The sequence below is a fragment of the Centroberyx gerrardi genome, chromosome 1 (assembly GCF_048128805.1).
Source record: "Centroberyx gerrardi isolate f3 chromosome 1, fCenGer3.hap1.cur.20231027, whole genome shotgun sequence".
Lineage (NCBI taxonomy): Eukaryota > Metazoa > Chordata > Actinopteri > Beryciformes > Berycidae > Centroberyx > Centroberyx gerrardi.
Window position 1 is genome coordinate 3862553 of NC_135997.1, and position 24685 is coordinate 3887237.

The 24685-nt window shown below is 43.0% G+C and overlaps 2 protein-coding genes across 8 annotated transcripts in view; one reads left to right on the top strand and one right to left on the bottom strand.

Annotated features, from left to right (window-relative positions):
• Positions 1–1220: 1220 nt before the first annotated feature.
• Positions 1221–14453, top strand: LOC139915757 (uncharacterized). Of its 4 annotated transcripts, none has more exons than XM_071904458.2 (6): positions 1221–1759; positions 2772–3255; positions 4717–4792; positions 6637–6715; positions 11516–11636; positions 12657–14453. In XM_071904458.2, exons 2-6 carry the CDS (start codon positions 2812–2814, stop codon positions 13113–13115), a joined length of 1179 nt encoding a protein of 392 aa, XP_071760559.2. In that variant the 5' UTR covers positions 1221–1759; positions 2772–2811; the 3' UTR covers positions 13116–14453. The 4 variants fall into 4 exon arrangements, with proteins under 4 accessions (XP_071760559.2, XP_071760563.2, XP_071760561.2 ...); XM_071904462.2 differs by having other exon boundaries at positions 12660–14453; XM_071904460.2 differs by having other exon boundaries at positions 1221–1553.
• Positions 14454–14533: 80 nt separating this feature from the next.
• Positions 14534–24685, bottom strand: part of herc1 (HECT and RLD domain containing E3 ubiquitin protein ligase family member 1) — a 69292-nt gene continuing 59140 nt past the window's right edge. For all 4 annotated transcript variants that reach the window (XM_078284593.1, XM_078284597.1, XM_078284590.1 and 1 more), the window contains exons 73-79: positions 24060–24229; positions 23334–23499; positions 21577–21653; positions 20875–21127; positions 18546–18698; positions 17409–17714; positions 14534–15284 (exon numbers count right to left, since the gene is read on the bottom strand). In XM_078284593.1, the coding sequence (XP_078140719.1) occupies positions 15099–15284; positions 17409–17714; positions 18546–18698; positions 20875–21127; positions 21577–21653; positions 23334–23499; positions 24060–24229 (1311 nt within the window). In that variant the 3' untranslated portion in view covers positions 14534–15098. The remainder of the gene's footprint in view (positions 15285–17408; positions 17715–18545; positions 18699–20874; positions 21128–21576; positions 21654–23333; positions 23500–24059; positions 24230–24685) is intronic.

A 24685-nucleotide genomic window follows, 5' to 3' on the forward strand; every position in this document is an offset into this window, starting at 1 on the left:
ATGACCATTCAAAATTTTACTGAGCCTTTATTTAACCAGGCGAGTCAGTTAAGGACAAGTTCTCTTGATGGGGAATGGAAAAAAACAGGGCAACAAGCCAAGCAGGCTAGCAGTTCACAGAAGGCAACAGAAGACATAATAAAAGCAAAAGACAGTAAAACATTAAAGGAGCACGGTAAAGACAGTAAAGTAGCACAGGCACTAGCTGGGCAGACCCAGCCTGACAAATCCCACCAGCAACAACACTGAAACCGCTATAACCAATCAAAACAAAAGGAGAAGTTGGTGTAGTCATTTTCATGAGAAACAGTTGCAAGTGTGGTTCTCAGCTAAATGAATGCCTTTAGTGCTGAAACCACTAAAATGGTAACTGGTTAAGCTAGCTAATGAAAGCTGGTCGCATGTTGTGACATATTTCCCCACACTGGTTTTTGGAGAGTTTTGGATATTTGGGAATAATATTAGCTTGTCAGCCATCGTTTTGCCTTTTTTATGTCACTATGCAATGAAATTCCTATAATAGTCCTATGATATGATATGATATACCTATGATATTGCTATGATAGTCTTATAGGAGCTTATAGCTATCACTATCCCTATTCCTACGGTAGGCTATAATAGTCCTATAGGGACTTATCACCATAATATGGCAATAATATTCTTATAATAATCCTATAGGAACTTGTAGGTATCACATTAATAATCCTAAAATAATCCAATGAGAGTTACAAGTATCACTATATCCTACACCTATAATACAGCTATAACAATGCTATAGGAACTTGTATGTATCACTATAATACCCCTATAGTATTCCTATAATAGTCCTATAGACTAATAGGAATCATTATAGTATTCCTATAATAGTCCTATAGGGACTTATAGTCTTGCTGTGATATCTGTGTATATCCTTTTAAATTTGAATATAGGTGATTATTGTAGCCACGGGATTCCTATGAGCATGTCTGGAAAAAATAGCACATTTCAGAACATTAATCATTGCCTAGCAGTTTGCCCCTTCTGTCTGAAACTGAACATTTCCTGAAAGTCCTTTAGTGCACATTAATGAGTTTTTTCGGCCGTCACGTGCTGCGAGGTGACCCTGTGATCCAATTGGGAGTGTTTAATTGGACTGGAGTAAAGGAGACAGGCGGTAACGCGCTCCATTGTTTCATGTAGCTCTTCCGCGTGACCACGTGTTTTTTTCATTTTTTTTTTTTTCCCATAATTTCCATTTGATCTAAATATGTAAGCCCCGTTTCCTCCTTGCCTATCGCCTCACGCTGGCCTCTATCGCGGTGTCTATTTGTCAGATATGGTAGTGAGAGCACAAATCGGAGAGGCCAGTGTGTTTCTACCCGCCCCTCTCAGACACGTTGCCCTAGGAGAGGCTGCACGGGCTGGATCATGGGCTGGATAGGATGCCTGCTCTGGTTTCATGGTTTCACTCCATCAGTCAGCTCAGCTCGGCACGGCTGGGTGTCCTCAACTCGCCGAGCCGGACGGGAAACACACTGTTCACTTCTGGTAAGTGATGGGCGCGGAGCTGACGGGTCGGTGCTGCTATTTCTGACATATTTAGATACATTTTTTTTATATATATTCTCTCTCGTCAAACTCACCTGGATTATTATGAGAATATCGGGCCATAGAGAGGAGGCTGCGCAAAGACGACTGTAGGATTTTGGAGATATTTGTGATTTAAAACAGCTTTCCACTGCACTGTACTGTACTGTACATACGAGACGGATCGGATCAGGTAATTCCCTATGTGCTACGATTTAGATACTGTGTATTGTATTGTATTGGGTGGTAAAATTGTAGCAATTAAGTTCCCGCAGTTCCCCGCATTTTATTTTTTTATTTTTTTGCTGTGTCGTTGCATTTCATCAAACAGCTTCCAGTCCCTCTGGTGCCACTGGGCATATATATGTATATATAAACCTCTTTATGGGTTTTTCGATTGGTTATATATCGGGACAGGTGAAGTTGGATATTTTTATTTACAGGCCTTCTCACTTGTATCAGCACTCTGTGCATGTGAACTGGCAGGCGAAGGGAAACAAGTCCATGTGTTTGGATTTTTTTTTCTTACATAATGTTGGACGACCTGCCCATTTGGTGGAGGCTGAGCAGGGTTATTTAATCTATTGGCTTGTTTATTCAGTCATTTTAGGGCTCTGTTCTGACTAAACAGAGTACAATAGACACTGATATGCCGGATAACACTGCAGCTTTACCCAAATTACTGCCTTTTACACTGTAGCCCACATTAAACCTAGAAATAAATCAAATGTAATGTAATGGTTTGAATTCTGTCGTCATTGCTCAACCATGAGAGCATGAATTGCTCCTTGTCATCTCTTCTAACAATTTGCTAATTCATCTGTCAGTTCCCGAGCCTGTGACTGAACACCATGATGCTGAGCATAATTACTGACAGAGCCATGAGTATACAACTGTCTAATGTGTTTATCCATGGGTTAGACTCAGTCTTTGTCCAGATGGTGGCAACGGATTCTTAATGCATATTGGTTGAAATGTGGTTTGTGGAAAAAATTACAGTTGTAAATCTAACAAGCAGGTGTTTTGATGACTATTCAAATACACAGAAATTATGTTACACAAGAATACATATTTACAGGTGGAGTGTATTTAAAATATTAGGCCTACAAGTCAACTGAATATCCACACATGAAAAATGGCAGATTTCTCAGTACGTTTCTGGCAAGCTCTTTAAAACGACGTGTTTGCTGTGTTTTGGTTTCCAGGTCCGCGATGCTCTCTGCTGGCTAGGAGTCTAGGATCATCATGTCGACCTCGGACTCGGATTACTCTATTGACTGGCTCGCCAGCGATGAGGAGGACTATGATAGTCCAAACGGATTAAGTCCTCAACACACGGAGGCACAACCGCCGCCGTCGTCTACCACGTCCTTAAGGGAATCTCCTGCAAACCGCATCCGCTCTGCGCCGACTCAAAGGAGGGATGATGGCTGTGACTGTAAAGATGGAGGCCACTGTGGGGGCGGCGCCGCTGACCCTCGCCCCCCCCTGGACCCTCCATCAGCCACTCCAGTTCAGGGATTTACCTACGTTGGCCAGCAGAAACCTTCCTGGGCTTGCTGGACTTCTTCAGAAGGTGCGGTTACCGCAAAGCATCATCAGATGAGGAAGAGAGCACACAGTCCTGGTTTGGAGAGACTCTGTGAAAAGCCTAAACCAGAGACTGAGAAAGAACTGTTTTCGCAAAAGGTGAGGGGTTTTCTCTTACAATGCCTCCTTCTGAACCCATTTTCTGATCCATGTATTGTGGACACGCACACACACACACACACACACACACACACACACACACACACACACACACACACACACACACACACAGAGGGGGGTGAGAAACTAACTTGTCACTTCAGTGAGGATCCATGTCCTTCACATCGCTATAACTATGGTGTTAAAGGAAAAATCCACCCTAAAACACTTAAACACTGTTAGAAATCAGCTATTAGCGATGTAACTTGCATTTCTGGGTCCATTTTGTTGTTCGGTGTATTTCTCTTATACCTGTGCATAACTGGCCAAACGTAGAAGATGTGACATCACATCCAAATTTTTCCTGCAGCTACAATGGAGTGAAAATGTTTCAGCGATATAAAACATCAACAGTAAACGTCAGGTTTTGGTGTCAGTCCCTCAGAATCAAAGAGCGAGGGCTTCTTTCTAGAGCCGCCATTTTGCACCAAGAGACGTTCAACAATCATACAGGGAGAAATCCATCGTAGAAGAGGAGAGAGACCAGTTTCTCCACCCACAGGAGGAGGAGAGAGACCAGAATGCAATGCAGCCACAATATGTGTTGTCTTTCTTTTACGATGCTATCACTCTCACTCTATCCAGCTACATGTATAACCGTCAGCTGAATGCAACAAGTTCACACCTGTTTTCTGGGGGTTGTCAAAAGGCATTCTGGGAATTGTAGGAAATCACTAACTGCAGTAGAAGTAGACAAGGCAGGTTGAGGGAGAGTGGGTTCACCAAAAAAAGTAAATTACAACACTTCAACACAAAATAGCTCCTGGAATGAGTTGCACAGCACAGACTGATGATATAACAGTGTCAGAGGGTCTGAAGGTGGATTTTCCAGGTAGTTTCATGCTGCCGGGTCTCATGTATCGCTCTGACACCTGGCTGCGGCTTGCAGAGTGAGACTCATGGATGAACGCCACAGAGCGACAGCTTGGCCAGCCGTGTGTGAAGTTGTTGATTGCTATCAGTTTCTCCATTAGCATCTGTCAGCTGTTAATGGGAACCTCTTATTGAAGGGCCTGCGGACATTTACTTTCAATGTTAACATGGGGCTAATGTCACCTAGTGGGAGTGGGTGCAAATGGGTAATCAGTCACTTAGACGTGAATCAATAAGTCAGTGGAAAATTGAGAAATTCAGCATACTTTCATCTGTAATTAATTCGGAGCAATACACGCTACCGGGCTACAAGGGCTCTTCAGGGGTTTTCTCCCACACACTTGTCATACTCATTATTCAATTAACTGACGTCTGGCTGATTATGTGCCTTATGCAATCAGGTGCCCAGTTCTAGGGCTGCAACAAGCAACGCTCTGCTATGGATGGGTGTACTTAAGTGGCTATTTGAACGTCGTGCAGCACCGATACGGTGAATGGCTAACTAACCGGATTACCTGTCCCACACAGTGCGTGGAGCTGCAGTGCTACGTCCAGCCGCTGTCGTCCATCCTGCGAGGCCTGAGGTCAGGGAGGTACTCCGAACGTAAGTGTGTCTTCTAATCCCAGTTTTCCAATCCCCTTCCTCCACCGCTCCGCCTGCCTCTTGAGCGCCAGTAATAGCAGCACAGACAGGCTTCTGAGCGGCGGCGTGTCACCAGCCGCTCTGCACACATCACACTGCTAAAGATAGGCAGTGTGAGACGAGTTGTGTGAGGACGGTTGACGCAAAGCGGAGCAATTAAGATCATTTCACTGGAAGACTCACACACATTTCTTTAAATTAAAGTCACAATGAAATGAAAAACAATTTATCATGTTAGCTAATTTTGCATTTCATAATACACACCTATTTAACAAAACATGCCAAAAAAATATTATTTTTATATCAAAATCTCATTACTTTTCCTTGCTGCAAAATGTGTATTTTTAGTGGTTACTTCATGCTGTACCAGTCGGCATACAAAAAATGTCCAACCAATAATACCATCACATCACTCCCATCATATAAATCTACCTTTCTTTCCCTAACAGATACTGTTATCCCATTGGTTTACACCTAACAGTCCCTTCCCCACGTTAAGTCCCGCCCCAACATCCTGTTTCAACTAGAAATACATAAAATTCCAGAAGCAAGATGCTCCCAAAATGCCACTTTATTGAATTTAAAGGATAATACCAGTGTTTTTTTAAAGTTTGTGCCATACAGGTTGCCTGTCTCCTTTCCATTAGTCCTGGTGGTGTCTGCACACAGTCAGCATAGTTGGAGATATTCAATATGTATTGTAAATATATATTTATATTTTAAAAACAGCAAAAACAATCTAATCTAATTAGATTGACATATCTAATTACACACGGCATTACAAAATCATTGGGCGAAATGTAAACTATACATAGACAGCTGTAAGTGGGCTGTAACTCTAAATGACACCGGTTTTCTCCATTAATTCACTCATTTTAATCTAGTTAGTAGTTCAAAACAAGTTCAATCAAATGTTTCCTCTCAATTAATTAAAATTCATTTATAAAGTATTGAATCTCAGTGTCCAGAAGGTGTTCAGTGCACACTGCAAATTACAGTGGTCCAACCTTGAAAAGAAAAACAAGCATCAAAGGCCTCAGGAGTCATTTAGCATCCTTTTAACCTACGACTGCTTCAAAGATGAAAGACCGGATCAAAGACGCTCTGTTGTACCCACCGTCTGTGAGATACGGGCTTAAGAGAGAAGCTGTTTTGCTCTGCTTCATGTACGCTAATGGTCCGGTGCCAGATATGAGAGTGGGAAATATGTGTGAAGATAAGTTGTAGCTAGAGTTTGGCACAACAACCTTCCGACGTTCAGTCTCAACCTTCCACAAGTTGAAAGATAACACTGGTGTGTTTTGTTAAGCTTGTGCCAACAGTCCAGGTTCCTCTCTGGTTCTGCACACAGTCAGCATAGTTGCAGATACCAGCGCTCCTTTTCCTCCGTTCAGAAGAAGACATTTGCGTCTTTGTTAGCCGGGACAGCAGTTCATTTCAAGCTCGGTTTGCCACCGTAAAGTTTGTATTTTTAAAAATGCTGAAAAAACGAGTAAATGTAAAAAAAAATCTGGGAGAAATGTAAACTAGATGTAGACAGAAGTAAATGGGCTGTGTAACTGTGATTCTCCTTTAAGGGAGTCAAGCTGTTGTTTTGCTCCTGAAACGCGGCTGTACAGAAGTGTGTGTGGCCTCGTGTCGTCAAGGCATCAAAGAACAGAAATGATCAGGAAGATGTAGAGGAGCTAGTGATGGGTAGCGTGGTTCGATTCAGAGCCGCTGCATGTGCTGAAGCCCACGTGCCTCCTCTCCTCTCTCTCCTCCTCCTCTCCTCTCAGTACACATTTCTCTCTTTTCTCCCACAGGTTTCAGCAGTTTCCAGGAGAGCGTTGCAATGGACCGTATCCAGAGAATAATGGGGGTCCTTCAGAATCCAAACATGGGGTAAATACCTCAGAAATACCTCAGCAGCTTCTTTTTCTGACCTGCCTCACATCCCAGTACACTGCAGTGGCAACAGCAAGCCAAAAAAATCTTCCTTTCTTTCTTTACCTTCACATTCTCTGACCATATTTTGTTGGGTTTTTTTACCCTTTGCATGTCCATATCACTTCAGTGGTCACATGACAAATGAGCAGCATGAGCACGGTCAGGGATGTTTATCAGGGAATATACTGTACAATGGTAAGGAGAAAACAACCAACAGGTTTCATGAGATGTAAATGTAACAGTGAGGTAGTGTTATTTTTACTGTAACATATTTTAAAACAATTCAGGCAAACTTTGGGGAAAAAAAACCCCCGGAAACGTTCAGAATCTGTTTTGTCGATGGACTCAAACCCAAAACATCACCAGTTGATGCAATGGGAAACATACACACACAACTTCACACACAAAAATTCCCCAGCTAAATAGATCTAAACTGTAATTTCAGAACAAAGGAAATGACTGGTTGCTCTATATTGTCAAGCTGGGATCAAAAATGTATCGGGTGCTCTTGGAAACGGGGGAAAAAAGTGTGCTATAAACCGAAGGACAATCCAGGCACTCCAAATATATAATCACGAGGATGAAAAAATATTTTAAAAGCCTTTATTGTAGTGGCTAAATCATTAAAAAAAGCCAACATGTTTCGACCACTGTAGGTCTTCTTCAGGGCTTTAAACATAGACAACGCGGGTGTGGCCTCACCTATATAATAGCAACAGCCAATGGGAGGCAGGCACATGACCTGAATAGTCACATAACAGGTGAAAAAAATTGAAAATAATGGGGAAAAAAAAAATATATATATATATATAATTAAACCAATTAACATGAGAATAGATAACACAGAAATATAACATGTACATCATACATAGGGCATAGATACCCATATATACGTTTTTCATAGGCTGTGAGAGAAAAAAAGTTTCAGAACTTCAGAACGCTTACGAACGTCTCCATATGTATTTATTTGGCATCGTTAGAAAGACAAACTTTAAGTGAATTTCCGTCATTTGTTCCCTCCCGCACCGTATATTCTTCCTGGACTTTCTGTGACCTGTAGGAGTGTCACGGACATAAAGTACGACTGTGAGTTACTTCTAGGATCCTCCCACTTCAGACAGGACTGTATACTCAGATGTTATGGAACTGTGTCTAGTAGGGCTTGGCCATGATTTTTCAGGGCTTGTTCTCGCCTCCTTTGATGCCAGATGGGCGGGGTTTGGCTCGCAGAAAAGTACAATGAGTCCCGTGAAGTTTGACAATCACAGGAAAACATTTGAAGGTCAATTTACTACACTTTTCTGTGATTTACAGCTTACCTGACTCTATCTGAACTGTCCAGATGCAGTGAAGTCGTGTGGCCACTCCATGCTGATTAAAACAAATGCCAAGAATTATTTGTAAGCACTATTAGGCGTCCTGAGGGAACATTTCAGTAAATTTTAGCTCCTGTGAAGGTCTTTAGGACTCTTCTGCACATGAATTTATAGGAATTATGATTGCACATTATATGATGTTTATTTAGGTAGGTAAAGCAAATACAATGATTCTCTAAGTTCAGAATGTAGCAGTTAATTCTCACATTGAAACAAATTCTCTAAAGATCTGAGTATCCTGAACATTTCATTTTTCTAAATATCGCTGTTGGGTGAAAACTGAAAACTCTCCAAAATGTTGTTTTTTAGCTTGACCGCCAGGCGAGTTTTGAGTTTATCCAGAAGGTTTTGAAAGGGTTTCATAAGCCTAAGGGTCGCAGAATTTTCTCAACCCATAGAGGAGCATCCAATCCTTCAATTAAAGTTACGAGGACGATAGTGATATGCTAATAGGCAAGTGCATACGTCCAGACTTGGGCCTGACAGTTATAAAAGTCAAGCTTTGGGCCTCAGAATATGAATCTGAATGCGTGAATCGCGAATTGTGACTGTTGTTTCAAATGCTTCATGCAATGAATTATCATTATCATGGGCACTCGGAAAGTGCAAACCTCCACCAACGCCGAATAATTCTCCAACTTGCTGTTACACCCACAGATATCATTCCTATCGCTTAAAGTTAAATAGATTTCTTGACCCTGACACTCGCCCTTAGGACTGGGAATCAAGTCTAGGTCTCTGTTAGTTTCATAGTTATGGCTTAGAAATGATAGTCATGTAACGGCAAGAAATCAGATCCAGATCACCACTAAAAATCGAATTAATTGTTCCTTGGCCCATGGCCGATCTGTCCACCGAATTTAATGGAAATCTGTTCATGTTTTTGAGATATCCTGCTGACAGACAGACACACTAACAGGGGAAAGTAGTGAGTTAATAACCTGAAGATATCTTGAACTGTTCCTAAATGATATTCTGCTGGTAGTAAAGCTTCTGTAAGCAAATTATTGATATCTCATGCTGTAGAAGGTTGGACTATTATAAAATTACCATTACAAGATTTGATCAGTGTCCAAGGGATTAGTAACACAAATAGTAATTCTTTTTTTTTTTTTATCATTTATTATGCTATACTTTATCTCTGTAAGGGCTACTAGGCAATGATTTTCTTGTTTTTTTTTACTCCAATCAACCAAAAGAAAATGGCTGGAGGTAGATTTTTCCTCGCCACAGTATGCTGAAGCTGCTAATGCAGCCGCTGCAGATGACTGGATTCCTGGCAACCAGACTGGATTCACGGAAGCGTCCATCCGTGGACCAGACCGTCTCCTATTGATCAAGTCTCTAAACAATGGGACTCAAAGCACACAGTGGAACTGCAGCACTGTTTCAAAGCCCGTTTGACAGATGAAACTGGAGGCACCATGTAATATTTGATTAAAGTTGCATGATTTTTGAAGCAGTTGTTACCTTCACCGAAGAGGTTATGTTTTCACGAGTAGCAGTTTGTCTGTCAGAAAGATATCTCAAAAACGTATGAATAGATTTCCATTAAATTTGGTGGACAGATCGGCCTTGAATTTAGTGGATCTGGAAGACGATTATTGTTTTTTAACCATAACTATGAAACTAACAGAGGTAGAGACTTCATTCCAAATTGTAAGGGGATGTTTTCAGGGTTAAGAAATCTATTTAACTTTAAATTTATGTGACCAGAATGATGCCTTCAGGTGTAACAGCAAGTTGTGGAATTGTTCAGCGTTGGTGGAGGTTTGCGCTCTCCAGTGCCTTCAAGTCATTTATGTGTTTTAGCTCTTGAAAGTGGAAATAAAGCAGCCAAGCTAAAGTATTAAGTGCCAAGATTACAAACGAGGAAATATACTATCACATTCAACTCATGACTTCATCTTCCATACATAAGGAAGAGAGCTGCGATATCAACTGCAGGCCAGCTGTCTGCTGCGTTAGCCAAGAAACCAACAAAGCACACAAAGCAGAGCACATTCATTTTGACCATTTTTTTTAGTACACCACATAAAATTGAAATGTTGGGCTATAAAATGAACTTCTGCGTTTAATGCACAGTTATACATTTGTACAAGACACAGTTGCACATTTGCGTCTGGGCTGGACCACACATGGAGAACTGCAGTGTAGGTGGCGTCTCCTCAAGAGATGTGGGACAAATGCTGCGTTCCTGTCGTGTCACATTTACTATAAATGCGACCTGCCGACTGGGGAAAAAATGTTTACGTCAAACTCTTGAGTGGTAACTACAAGTAGGACGTGGGATTTTTTTGTGGGTCTGATATCTCCCACTTGGCGTCACAAATTGCTTAAGTGTGTCAACACATGCGGCAAAACCTGGCAGCAAATGGCAGTCCAAGATAATAAAAATCCAAATGATCTGTTATATTCACAGGAATATAATCAAACCTACTTACGAGAAGTGAGTAATGTCTGCTGCAGTTCATTTATGGTTCATTTTAAATTATTTTGGTTGTGGGCGTTTCCAACGAGTTAAACACGTGAGCGCCTCCAAGTTGTAGCAACAAGATGATCATCCTGTTCTTTCTCTTCTTCTGAAATGATGTGAACGCGTCATAAATCCCAGTTCCCCCCCCCCCCCCCCCCCCCCCCCCCCCCGTGTCTCTAGTGTGTGACGTCAGACAGAGGGCAGGGAGGGGGGTGAGTTGGGGAGGGAGGGGGTGTCTTGGCTACAGTAGTTCTGTTTTAAATCCAACTCGTAGCTGTGAGCAGTGGGCGAGGCCACTACGGACCGCTTCAGGGCTTACTGCGCTATTTATAGCCAGTGAATGGAACGAAGGCCTTCCCCCGCTGCCACGTGTGGGCCGGAGCATGTGTGTGGAGCGGCAGAGCGGCTCACTACGGTCACATTTCTCATGTCTCATGCTCTGCTCGTCCTCCTCAACGGACATCATGTGCTGCACGTATGTGGATGTGTGTGTGTGCGCGCAGATAACATCACACAGACGGCAAGGAATGCAGATGCACGCAGAATAGCCTGCGTTTCCTCCCTCCGAGGCTTTTATTTATTCAATCGCTGTGCTATCTCATGTTGTCCACCAATCAGATAAAGCCAGGGAACTGAATGTGTTGGCAGTGGCTTTATAAGGCTTATGTAATGGCCATTGGCTAGACATCCCTAAGCCATCTGAGCTGCTGGGTGGTTTGTCTCTGAATGCCGTTTGCTCTCTGTAATCTGCCATTGAAAACTCTCCAGTTAAAATGTCAGTCCTCATTGGCAGGCAGCTGATTTAGGCGTGCAGCCTCAGGTTTTGGAACAACAAATGATATCACCTTGTCCTGTCAGCAGCACATCATTCACTGACCTTGCTGTTTTTTTCCCCTCTTCTAGTGAACGCTTCCTCAGCATTATACTGAAAATAGAAGAAATGCTTCAGAGCTGGTTCCCCCACGTAAAACCAAATCTGACAGTCACCCAGACAGACGACAGCACTCCGGCTAAGAAGCAAAAGGTAAATGAATAAAAACAAGTCCTGTGTCCTTAAAAGGTAATCTGCTGTTTGTTCAGCCAGTCCACCTCAAGCCTGGGTAATCTAACTCCAGTGTTGAGAAGGGAGACATAAAAATGTCAAGTTGTCCGCCAAAATGCTGGAAAAGGGTAGTGAAGGTATTGCGGTGTATTTTTATGGTGTTGAGGAATTGTCGATCATGTTTTCCAAGGACAACAGGCTGCAGTCTGACGGGACGGGTGAGTGTGAGGGGAAGAACGGCCTCACACTTACATACAAGAATGTGTTGACTCCTTGATACATAAATGGGACACTTGGAAACTACCATGTCATCAAAATCACATTCAACCAATGAACTAGAAGGCAATGCTGAACAATTCTCCAACTTGCTGTTACACCCAAAGACATCATTTCTATTAAATTATTATCAAATTATTTGTTGACCCTGCAAACATGCCCTTAGGATTTGGAATCAGGTCTTTTTCGCAATTTGTTAAAAACACTAATTGTCACATTAAATCACAGACGCAGATCACCACCAAAATCAAATCTATTGTCCCTTGGTCTATCTGTCCACCAAATTTAATTGAAATCCATTCATAAGTTTTTGAGAAGTTGATTTCCTGACAAGATAGCATGTGAATTCGACGCTGTTTAGCAGCCGACTTGGAAGAGCCAGATGTCGGACTTTCCCACCAACACATGAACGCAGCATAATTGTTATGGCTAAAGACCGAAAATCGTCTCATGGTGGAAATCCCAGATCTGGATCACCACCAAAATCTAATCAACTGGTCCTTGGGCCAAGGCCGATCTGTCCACCAAATCTAAGCCAAATCCTTTCACAACTTTTTGAGATATCTCGCTAACAGACAGACGGAGGGGGAAACAACCTCCTTGGCGGCGTTAAAAACATTCTGAGGAAACGCTGCTGGGTTAAATCCATTTCCAAATACATGTAAAAGTGGTGTAACATTATTTAATGTGGCACAACAAGCTGATGTGACCCTTCTGTTTCTCCAGCAGCATCATACCAATGCCACCCCACCTCCGTTGTCCCTGTGCTCCTCTGACATCGACCCGGCCTGCAGGGCGGCTGACGTCCCGCCGACGGGCCCCTGCTCCGCCACCCACCTCAAGTGGCTCCACACCTCGCCCATCTGCTCCCTCAAGATGTTTGAACCGCCGCCGGGCCGGCCCGCCGCTTCTGCGTCTCCGCCGCCGCCTCCTGCTCCTCTTCCTCCTCCGCCTCCCGCGCGCTGTAACCTGGAAGTAACCCAGGACAACGCCGTCTCCTCCAGCACCGACTCGCAGAGCGGGCCCCTCCACCGCCCCGGCGCTCACCTCCGCCTCACCCAGGGGCCCCTACCCTTCAAGATCAGCTCCCCTTGCCTCGAAAGACTGCTGCAGGCGAAGGAGAGCATCATCGCCCCCAGAACTATGGGAGATGGTAGCACAAGCGAGCGGAGCTGGTTGTCCTAGCTGCAGTCTGCGGGACTCAGAACAGTGTGTGTGGACGTGGTGCGTGCTGTAACTACTATAGTGAAAATCAAAGGCTGATCTGGGGACAGTGAGGACAGACCTGGGCGGGACAGGACCTCACCATGCAGGCTGGGCAAGGCTCCCACTGAGCCAAGCTAAGCTCAAAGGTTGCTAAAGGGCCTTAAAAAGCATGTTTTGAAGTCATCTAAGTCCAGTTTTTGTTATCTACAGCTAACGCGTGCGCACCGCTCGGATGTCAGGTCAGCCCAGATGGGTGGAGTGAAAAAACAGGCCGCCCGGTTAAAAAGAAAGTGGATTTGACTGCGGTTTTGATGACAGCTGGTGTTTGGGACATGCCTGTTCAAGAATGATCGCCTGTGTGAGCAAACATGGAACTCTAGAGCTTGAGCTTTCACTGGTTGTGTTTGAGTTGGACAGAAGTCATCTTACGACTCCAAAGGTTGAAACAATGTTGGCAGAGGGCATTTACTCAGTTGTATTCCCTCAACACAAGACTGAGCGAACACAAAGGGAATTAAGGCAGGAACAATGTGTCTGGGTCTGAGTTCTTCTGAAAACATGTCAGCGGTGGTCTGCGTATGAATGCACATTACTTTGTTATGGAAAGACAGCTGTAATAGCTGAATACTTTGACTGTTACTTTGTTGATCCGCTTCTCCTTAGGTTTTCAATGATTCCTCTACCTCATGCTGATACCATGCCATAGTTTGACCGCATAACATACAAAGACATCCAGCATATCGTCGCTGTCAGGTGAAAAATGTCAAGTTTTCGGGAGGTTTTCAGCTTGACCGCCGTGCATTTCTGAGTTTATCCAAAGGGGTTTGAAAGGGTTTTATAAGCCCAAGACCGGTAGAATTTTCTCAACCTATAAAGAGCCATATACTCCCTCAATTTAAGTGACAAGTTAAATTTGTTACAAGGTTTTTACATAACAGCGATATATATGCCTGATGTGCGATTTCCAGACTCATGACTTCCAAATTACAATGAGAAGAATTATATTTGGTCACCAACGGCGCCAGTGCCTGCAAATTAATTATGACGCTGTCCTGAAACAGAACAATTACAGGGACCCGAGAGGGACAATAGAGACCAGAAACATCTCCTGCCACACCCAGTTTAAGTCAACCAATAGCTCTTGCCAACATTGTCCTACAAAGAGACTATGAGAGTGTGAACACACTGCTTATCGATGTAGAGAAGTTTTCCTTTGTGTACATATTTTTTTTCCACAATTTATTTACCCCCCAAAAGATGGCCTTTGTGATATTTTATACTTATGAAATAAATGTGATGTCTGCTTTCTGAAAGGAAGTGTTCTGCTTACTTTTCATCATTCCTTTTTTTCAGGACAGTTTTGTTTATCCAACAAACCTCAGCACAGAAGCAACAAATCAATTTTGAAGCATTTATTGTGTTTTTTGTATGCTTTAGGAAACTCGGCATAGGCATTTAGAAATTAAAACAAAATAAATATGGATATTATGTAAAACATTTTCCTAATGAAGCATTTTACACAATGTACAATATTCTTTTTTTTTTCCCCCCACCACTGGCTTGAATATTCTATACACATTTCCAAACAAAATAAACATACCTCCATGCAAAAACCCTGAAAATGGGATGTGGAGCAATGAAAAAAAAATCAATAACACTAAATGCACTTCTCGTGTGGATTGTTGTGTCTTAAAAACTGCTAATAAACCACGAGGTGAAATGAAAACACTGAATCCGTGATGTTTTGAGTACACAGAATGGATTTAAAAAGTGGCCCGTCTGCTCAAGAGTTCCTACAATTGGTGAAGTGATGACTATGCATCTCCGGGTTTTTGCTGAGTGTGTGTGTGCGCATTTGTGTGTGTGTGTGTGTGTGTGTGTGTTTGTGTGGCGTTCTGATAAGACAGTCCGTAACCATGCCCGGTCATTCCTGGGTCTGAATAATCAGAGTGAGTGTGTGTGTCAGTAGTCCGTGTCGGAGCCCTCGGCGTTGTCCACGTTGCGGGAGAGCATGTAGTTGTCCATGTCGATGGAGCGGCAGTTGTTGATGGCGTAGCGCAGCCTCTCCGCCATGACGGCCTGGCTGGAGTAGGGAGGCAGACGCAGCTGGAAGAAACACGTCTGGGAGGTGGGCAGGCTGTCGTACGGCTGCGGAGAACAGGCAGAGACAACATGAAGATTCACTTGCCTCCATTTCCTGGAGCATCGCTAGTATCAGACAGCTGTTACTCACACAACATCTTGAAAAACTAATTCTAGGGCTTATCATGGACCTTACAATCCAAAATGATTTCCATACTATTCGATACTTCATATCAGTATACTAGATATATGACTGAAATTTGCATTGAATTCACACAAACTATAAAGTGTATCTTTTTAGTTTGTGATAGATGCTTATGTGCATTACTGATATGGATTAGGGGACAAATTGAGCCAACAGCTGGCCCAAACTTAACCATTCCTCTTCAGGAGTTCGGCAAATTAACTGTAAACAATGCAGACTTCTGTGTGCTGGAGTGCAGTGAAATAACCTGGAATAACATGTAAACATGCAGACTGAAAATGCACAAATCTTTATGAGTTGACCTTACATGCGCTCACTAGCAAACAGGCTCAGCTCTGTCAGATTTAACCGCAGGCTGTTGGAAAACATCTGACTGGCGTCCAGTCGGAGGTGTGTGTAAATTTGTTGTGTTACCACAGCAATTCAATACTGAGTGGCAAAGCTTACAGATGATGTTTATTTTTTTAGTGAGTTCATATAGCTCCTTTTTGTTTTTGAAAATGAAACGCACCCAAACATCTACCTTGAGATTTGCTGGTGCTGGCTTATTGGTTATTGGTGGTGGTTATTACTAAACCTGCCGCTCTGTCCTCTTTACTATGTTGCTCTCTTTCATTTCCTTTAAGAAAATGTGGCAACAACCCAGTAGTAAAACAATCACTCAGGATCTGGAATCAATTCCGATTAGCCTTTAACTTGAAACATCTTTCCATATCTGGTCCAATTTCTCAAAATACCATGTTTCCCCCATCATTAAATGATGGATCCTTTAGGGTTTGGCATACATCGGGGCTATCATCTTTATCACAACTATACATTGATGGCACGTTTGCCTCATTTGCCCAGCTGAAAGAAAAGTTTAAGATACCTGCATCTCAATTTTTCCGCTATCTGCAAGTTAGGGATTTTGTACACAAAAACACACTCCCCAATATTCCCACAGGAACCCCTCTACAGGATATCCTGAGCTTTAATAAGGTTTCTAAGGGTGTAATTTCAATTATATACGAAATCATTAATAACCTCCTGAACCCACCAACTCCTTTCAAGGCACTTTATTTCACCAATTCTGGTCATGCCCTAAACTGTGGGATTTCTGGGGATCTATTTTTAAATGTTTTTCTGAGGTCTTTGAATTTGATTTTGAACCTTGCCCCCTTACGGCTATCTTTGGGATTCTACCGGTGGGCTGTCCGTTATCACGTGCCCAATCTGATACAGTAGCTTAAATTCTGAAACTTGAAACTTAAATTCAGCTCCCGTGGAAAACCTGAATGTTTTTATGTGACCTGGTTTCCATTCTGGGCCTACTTTGAGCATGTCACCCAGTGAGCCTTCCCCCCCCTCCCATTCTACACTCTCCCACATCTGCCACCCTATACCTACAGTCATATACCTCTGGATGTGATGTGAGATTCTCTGGATGTGATGTAAGATTCTTTGGTTTTTTATTTTATTTTATATATTTTGGGTTTGTAAACAATCCGAATGTTGTTGTGTATTTATTTGCTTTGCTGATTGTTGTGTGTTCTTATGTTGATTATTGCCTTGTCAAATAATGAAAAACCAATAAATATAATTAAAAAAAAACAAAAAAACAACCTAGATTGGTCAAGAGAGGTGTCTGTACTTAAAATACAAATGAAAATACTAAAAATTGCAGTGAAATGATTGGTTGAGTGACATCTACAGGAGTGGAGGTCTTTATATAGGTGAAAAACAAATTGTCCTCTAAATTAATAAGGGTTACGAGTATTGTTAACAGGATTTGCAGAATTGCATTCTGAATTTAAATAAAATTGTGATATGTTGGCGTATAAATTTTTCACCCAGCCCTAATAAATTGCCTACACCTCATTATATATCCAGTATGACTAGTGTTGTAGAGGCTGAACTTTGACGTTTGACACGATCCCTAAAGTTTGAGAAAGTATCGACTTCAACAAGTATCACCATCCAGCTCAGCCTGATCCCAGCGCACTCACCCTGTCCACCTTCATGATCTGAAACCTCTGAGAGATGTCGGCCGTGTTGGCGGGCAGCCGTGAGCGTCCCGAGACGAAGCGCATGAAGAGCACGCGCTCCTCGTTGGAGAACTCGTCCAGGGTCTGCCAGAACCACTGGACCAGCGCGTGCTGCTCGTCCACCTCGCGGTATCGCACCACCTTCTTCAGCACATCGCAGCAGATCTCGGGCATGCCGCACACCATCTGCTCCAGCTGCTTGGCCGTCAGCAGGGAGAGCAGCGGCACCGGGACGATCCACGACATGCCTTCACGCACTGCTGCCACCTGAGAGAGGGGCAAACGGGAGTTGGTCTTTGTTTGCATTCAGGCTTGATGCCAAATTTGCTCTTGACTCTATTGGTTTGTTCAAGCCGGCCAGACTTCTGTCAATGAAATACACCACCGTCATGTTGTCTCTGCAATCTAAACTGTGTATGAGAGGAATATATGGAACTGAAGAGCAGCATTGGATTTCAGTCACTGCTTGGTAACCTGCACTGCTGCTTCTGTCTGCCAGTCAGAGCGAGAGGATCAGGTTAGGCTGGTTACCTTGTAATATGAGAACTGTGAAATGTGTGTAATCTTGTGTTGATACTCCCACCATGTCTGATTATATCTCCCTTCTGCATCACTTCTGAACCTGCAGTGTCTAGTTGAGATACAGCAGACTACAGTGTTGCTTTCCAATCCACTCCTGCTGACTATTCTCTACTTTTCACTATTCCTATCTCACTCATATGACTCATGCAAAGATTCCTCAGTCTGTACTGTTGAAAAATGTATGATTATCGTCAATACACAAAAAAAACAATGAGAAGTGAATGTTTTTGAGGATTACGTTTTCTTGAGGCTTGATTACTCACTTGAAAACTTAAAAACATTTACTCAAGAAATTATATACAGCTGAATTTGATTATAGGAACATAATGGAAACTGCTAATCCAAATTAATCAGGTCTTTGCGTTACTTATAATCAATACTGCTTTCAAAAGAAAAATAAAGTAACCTTGAGACATTCTTTGCACAAGAGTAGACTTATTCTGAAAATCCCAGTCATTCCTCTACAGTACTTGCATCAAACAGACTAGAGGAGAAAAGCACACAGCAGAGTCTTACTTGTCGATCGATTTCGTGCAGCCTGTACTCAATAGCTCTGTCCACATATTCCTTCCTGTTGGAAAAAGTGAGAGGGATACTGTTTCCTCCCGGGATGATGGGTACCATCTTGCCGTCTGCACTCTGCCCAACGAAGGAATCCAGAGGAATCATCTGAAGACACACACACACACACACACACACACACACATACACCATCAATCAATAATCAATACAACATCGAGATACTGGTGTCCAAATCAAAAAGAAGTAATTATCTCAAGGATCTGTCAACTGTAACAACGGTTAGTGGACATGTATGTCGCTTTCTTCCTTAGAAAGACGATTTCTACTTTCTGAAAGTTAAAATACTTTTTTTTCGAACCCTCATTTATAATGGAATGACAAAAATCTCGTGTAAGAAAGCTTTTCATTTGAATGAAATGATGCGACTGATGCCCAAAAGCTTCCAAAAGCTGAAATTCATTAATTCATTAGACTGGCAAGCAACAAGGGATCATAATATCATGGCAATACATTTGTCAGCTGTGCCAGACTGAATTCACACGTCTGCCATTTTCTCCAAAACCCCCCATTTCAAACCAAAGCCAGCAGAAAAGCAGAAAAGCAGAAAAAGGCGGACAAGGAGACTCTCTTTCTGTCTCTACCTCCCACACTCCCTCCTTTCATGCCAAAGCAGCAGATGCAGCCCCTTCCTCCCCCTCCTCTCCCCCCGGCTGGGAGAGCTGGCCATGGCAGTGTTGTGGCTCGGCTTCCAAGCCCCCTTCTCTCCTCTACAAGGCTGGGAGCGGAGCCAAGTCTCCGCTAGGCAGGATATGCTGCATCAACAGCGGCCCTGGCATTCCAGCCGGCCCGGGCTTTACAGTGCAGGGGTTGTGTGAGGATGTTTGGACAGAAGAGGGGCTCCGGGACGCGCTGGCTTCCCTCTGTGCGAGCCGGCCTATCTGCGGTTTTGGGTGGGGCGGGAGGGGTGTGTGGTCTGTGTCTGAGCGCTGGTATCAGTAATGGCCAGAGCCATAGATGTGCTGAGGTTTTATCAGCAGGGGAAGAAGAACAGCGTGTACCAGAGTTAGAAGAGGCAATGTAGCCTCTTTTCCAACACTGAGCTTGAGAGGTGAGTGTGGAGTGACCTGGTATTTAATGCTCGTCTACACCACCCCACCCCCTCACCCCCCCCACGCATCAGGCTTTCACAATGCTTAAACTACTTATGGTCACGTTTCTCCACCAGACTTTTCAGCCAGATTGAGATTCTTGATGAAGTTTGGTTTGTTACTCTGTAAACCCTTCCAGTAGTAAATTCATGTACTTCATATAGGCTTAACTCCATATAAATTACATGATGTTCAGTGTTGCTTCCTGTTACCTTTCAGTGGGTGTGGTATGGTATGTGACATCATTTGGAGTTTGTTTTGGTTTCTGAGGGTGAAGTCAGGCGATGGGAATAAAAACAGGCTCGCTCACGAGGCTGTGAGCGCAGCGCTCTCGGCCCCAACTGGCTGCTTACTAGTCTTTTACCGGGAGGCGTGTGATTCCGATGAATCAAGCGTTCACATGGCCCAGGAGAGGTAAACATGCTGCCCACCCTGTCAAAATAATTATCAGTCATCCTGTGAGCCCTTAGTTGTTGAGACTGTTAATGTTGACTTTGAAAATTCTTTATTGTAATACTGGAGCCTAAGCTTAAGCCTAAGTATAGGTACTGTAGAATGTAGTGTGGGTCTGGTCAGTGCCAACAGAGGATATAGAAGGGCGTTGGTTCTGTGTAACTGGTATTTACTGCTGAGCCCTCTGGAGGTGGAATGGGCCTAATTCAACAAAACACTTGCTTTGAAAACTTCCAAGCTGACAAACCCAAAGACAAACCTGAATTCAGCACCAAACATTCAAACCAGGTTTCTATGTACGCGCTCACCCCTCACATCCCATATTTCTGCCCTCATCTCAAACATATGGCATGTAAACCACACAATGCCAAGGCCCTGGTTTATAGCACAAGACATGTTTTACTTGTTAACATTTCATTTATCCCCTTCACCCATGTTAAAAATGCCAGATTCTTCATCATTCCCCATTGAGGACCACAACAGAAATAAGCTCTTGAACTTTATTGTGTTATCCTTTATGTTTTTTTAAACTGTACGAGAAGATATTTTTCTGGCTGAATTTCTACTACACCCTTCGCCCTCTCTCCCCTTAATGAACCCAACTCCTGTAAAAAACACAAAACAAAAAAAAACAAGCACATCTGCATTTCATCCAAACCGAAGAAATCACCCGAATCAGCATCTCCATCACCTATCACCCCCTTCACCAACCCGTTTCCCACCTCATGGAAATTATCCTCGGTGATGCCGCTGTCTTCAATGTGAAGAATGCTGTTGAGCGTCTGGACGTAGAGGAGGTCCACTTCCTCCAGATCCTCCAACAACAGGGGGATGCAGCACAGCTGTTTCCACACCAGGGGTGCGAGGTGCAGGTCCAGGGGCTTCTTGGTGCGGATGGCCACGCCCATCAGGATGCCCAGAAACTTGAACTGGAGCAGGTGCTCATCCATGCATGCTGATGGATTTAGGAGGAACCTAGGGGGAGGAAGGAGAGAGAAATGTTGAACTGCTTTAGGCTGCGTTCACACATAGCGTTTTAACAAAATGTATTTTTGGTGCTGCTCTTTTTTGAGTGTAATTTTGGAAGAATTTGGAAAGGGAGAAGCTGTGCGAGTGACTGAAAATGCTACAAAACTCGAAGGGCAAGAGATACACATTTATGTAAGATGCGAATGCTTGCTCAAGAAGCTACGAAGCTGGAAAATGAAACTTTACTCTCACAGTTTGACTAAACGAAAGGATGCCTAACTGACTGATGAAGGCAAAGAACACTGTGATGCTGTGTAGTCGGTACTGGTTTTTATCAGCATGAGATAATCACAAATCTCCCAGCGTAAAAGAACGTTTAAGATGGACCATCATAATCAATAGTGTATTTTCTCAATAATCAGGCCAGGCTCAGATGCTCCTGCGGTCTTCCTCACCTGTCTCTGTTGTAGCCAACCTCTGCTGTGGCGTTCGGGGAGGGGATGAGCAGGTCAACCACTCCCGTCTCCAACTCCTACAAACACATGGAAAAATGTCATTAGTATCATAAGACATCCAGTGAATTTCTGGCTCGTTCAGAATAATATTAAGAAACAAGTACAGATTGTGTACAGTCTCATGACGCATTTGTGGCGATGACAGATTTAATTATCAGTTTATCTGAATGTGATCTCAGCTCTCTGGCTCCCTAGTGGATCAGCTGCCTTCAATGGAGCATACAGTAATGTCAGCAACAAACGTAAATTATAGCTTATTACATACACACATAGAAGTACTGTTTAAAATGTAATGTTTGTCAAATTCATTCATTTGCATAAGAGAAGAATTATGTAAAAATTCACAGATATGGTGAACATTCTAAATTTAATTTTCACAATAATACAGCTTTTACTTACTTTTATTAATTAGATACTGCTCAATAAAGGACAGACATGATTTGTAAAAAAATCAAGTCTGACTTTGCCTCTAGATGACCAAGACACATTGGTAATAATAAAGGAAGTAATAGGAATGTGCCAGAAAGCTGAATTTTCCAGGGTTGTTCAAGAGTCTCATGATCAATTTTTACATCTGTCACTCTGAATTATAATGTTATGAAAAAAGATGTTATTTACAACATTTACAGCGGACCGAAAAAGTAGAATTAACATCTCTGTAAATGTAACTTTTCTGCACCTTAGTTCTGGTTATCAGCTGTCATAGCAGTTGCTGTATTGACATGCTGGAGCAGGTTTGGACAGCTAATTGTGGCTATATTAATAACATGATGCATCTGTTTACAATCTGTCAAAATGAACACAATTTTAAAATGATTTCAGTCGGTGAGTGTGACATTGACAGGTGCTAGCTGCATGTTTAGAGGAAACAGAAAGCCACACCCTTTTAGCACAAAGGTATCTATTAATGATTAATATTTGGTTGGAACAAACCAAATATTTGAATAGCCCATAGTCTAGAGTAGTGATTCTCAACCTGTTTCATATCAAGGACCCCTGATTTAGAGCACACTACAGCCACAGACCCCCATTTGATGAGATTTTGTCTCTCTGACCCAAATCTGAGAATATTTTTATTGTTGGATATGATTTTGTCCAGAATCCCATGACTGTCTGTACTGTAGGCAGAGAGATAACAGAGAAACTATGATCAAAACAGTCATTCTTCTACATTCTCTAACTGTGTTAACTTCTTGGAAATTAAAGTGTTTTTTTTTATTCATAATTGGGCTGTGATTTCTATTCTGTCTACTTACTATATTTTGTTCAACAGTTGCCGTGTTCATAGTTTTTTTTTCTTCCCTTTCCAATGTTTCTACATGTTTGTGTTTTGTTTTGTGTTGTATTAATTTTGTCTAATAATAGGAAAAAAAAATGGTGAAGTTTAACAATTCATCAATTTGCTGGGGACCCCCTGGAAACCCCTCAAGGACCCCTGGTGGTCCCCGGACCCCACGTTGAGAACCACTGGTCTAGAGGAGACAAAACTAGTTCATTCTGATAAAATAGACTTTTGGATACGCCTCGCAGTTTCATTTTAACCATTCAAGAGGAAACACCACAGCATCTAAATACAAGGACATGTTCCAGTGACAGAGCAGTTTGGTTGATCTGCTACTGTTCAGCTGGCTCAGTTGTGCTGACATTTTTCAGGAGAAATTACGGTCATATTCACTATATGGCAGATTCGTCCACACCTGGCACATCTCGGTGATGGTGTCGTCAAAGACCCCCCCTGCGTCGTCGGCCCCCTCCCCCACCAGCTTGACCTTCCAGGCCCTGGAGGGCAGCCGCAGGTCCGAGGCGTTCAGCTTCACAACCTGACGGGCGATCTGCACAAAGATGGGCTTACACTTCCGCCCCCTGGAGAGAGTTGGGGTCCGAGGAGAAAGGGGGGGGGGGGGAGGGGGGGGGGGGGGAGGGGGGGAATGAAAGGAGAGAATTGTACATTCAAACGTAAGGAGGCTATATGTCACAATCTCATCTTCAAAAACCTAGTTTGTGCCACACAAATACACAATACAGCTAATTCTTTATGCCATTTTGTATGTAGGAGAGACTTTATTATATTTTTTGTTCATAAATGCCCTGCAGTGAAGTTAGTGTTATATTGTGCATGGCTGGCCAATTATTATTATTTTTTTAACTGCAGATCAGATCAGATTTACAGTGAATGGTGTCACGGTTCACTCTACACTCATTATCAGCCACACCTGGTGATACACCCGGCACTATTGTGATCAGCTGAATTCACTGACTGTACCCAGTGAGGTAACTCCACTCCCACTGCTGGTATGAGACCTTTGTTCAACCTGGCCTACATGTGCACTGTGGGAATGGGAGGTTTAACACACAAACACACATACACGCACACGCACACACACACACACACACACACACACACACTTCAGTGCAGTACTAACCGTGTGGAGATTCGTTTGACAGTGATCTGCGGGCCGTAGTTCTTGCCCTGCACCATGGTCTTGCCTATGGAGCGCACCATGGGCAGAGTGTAGACCCTGGGGGCCAGCAGGGGCCTCAGCTGGCCCTGGACAATCCCCCAAGTACCAGCGTTGTAGTGGGAGGTGCAGCTCTGCAAAATGAGAATTATATTTACCATCATTAAATAGTAAAGTAAAACAAGTAAACATGTCGCCCCCACAAATGATGCAGATACCCCTTGGGCCAATCAGTAACAATCGTCCCTCCAAGTTCCATCAAAATTGGACTGGTGGTGTAGCAGTTACGCCTTTCAAAGTTTTACAATTTGACCTTTTATTATAGCGCCCCCATCAGGCAAAGTGTAATTTTTGTAAACGCCAGAACAGAAGTGTCAAATGCATCATCTCTCCAAGTTTCATCAAAATCAGGCCAGTGTGTCTCTATCTGAGATATCACGTTTGAGTTAAAAATGTTGTCCTTTAATTATAGTGCCCCCATCAGGCCAACCACTGTAATTTTTTAAAAGCTGGGACACAATGCAAAGAAACATCATTCCTCCAGGTTTCGTCAAAATCAGACCAGTATCAGATCACGTATAACTATGGAC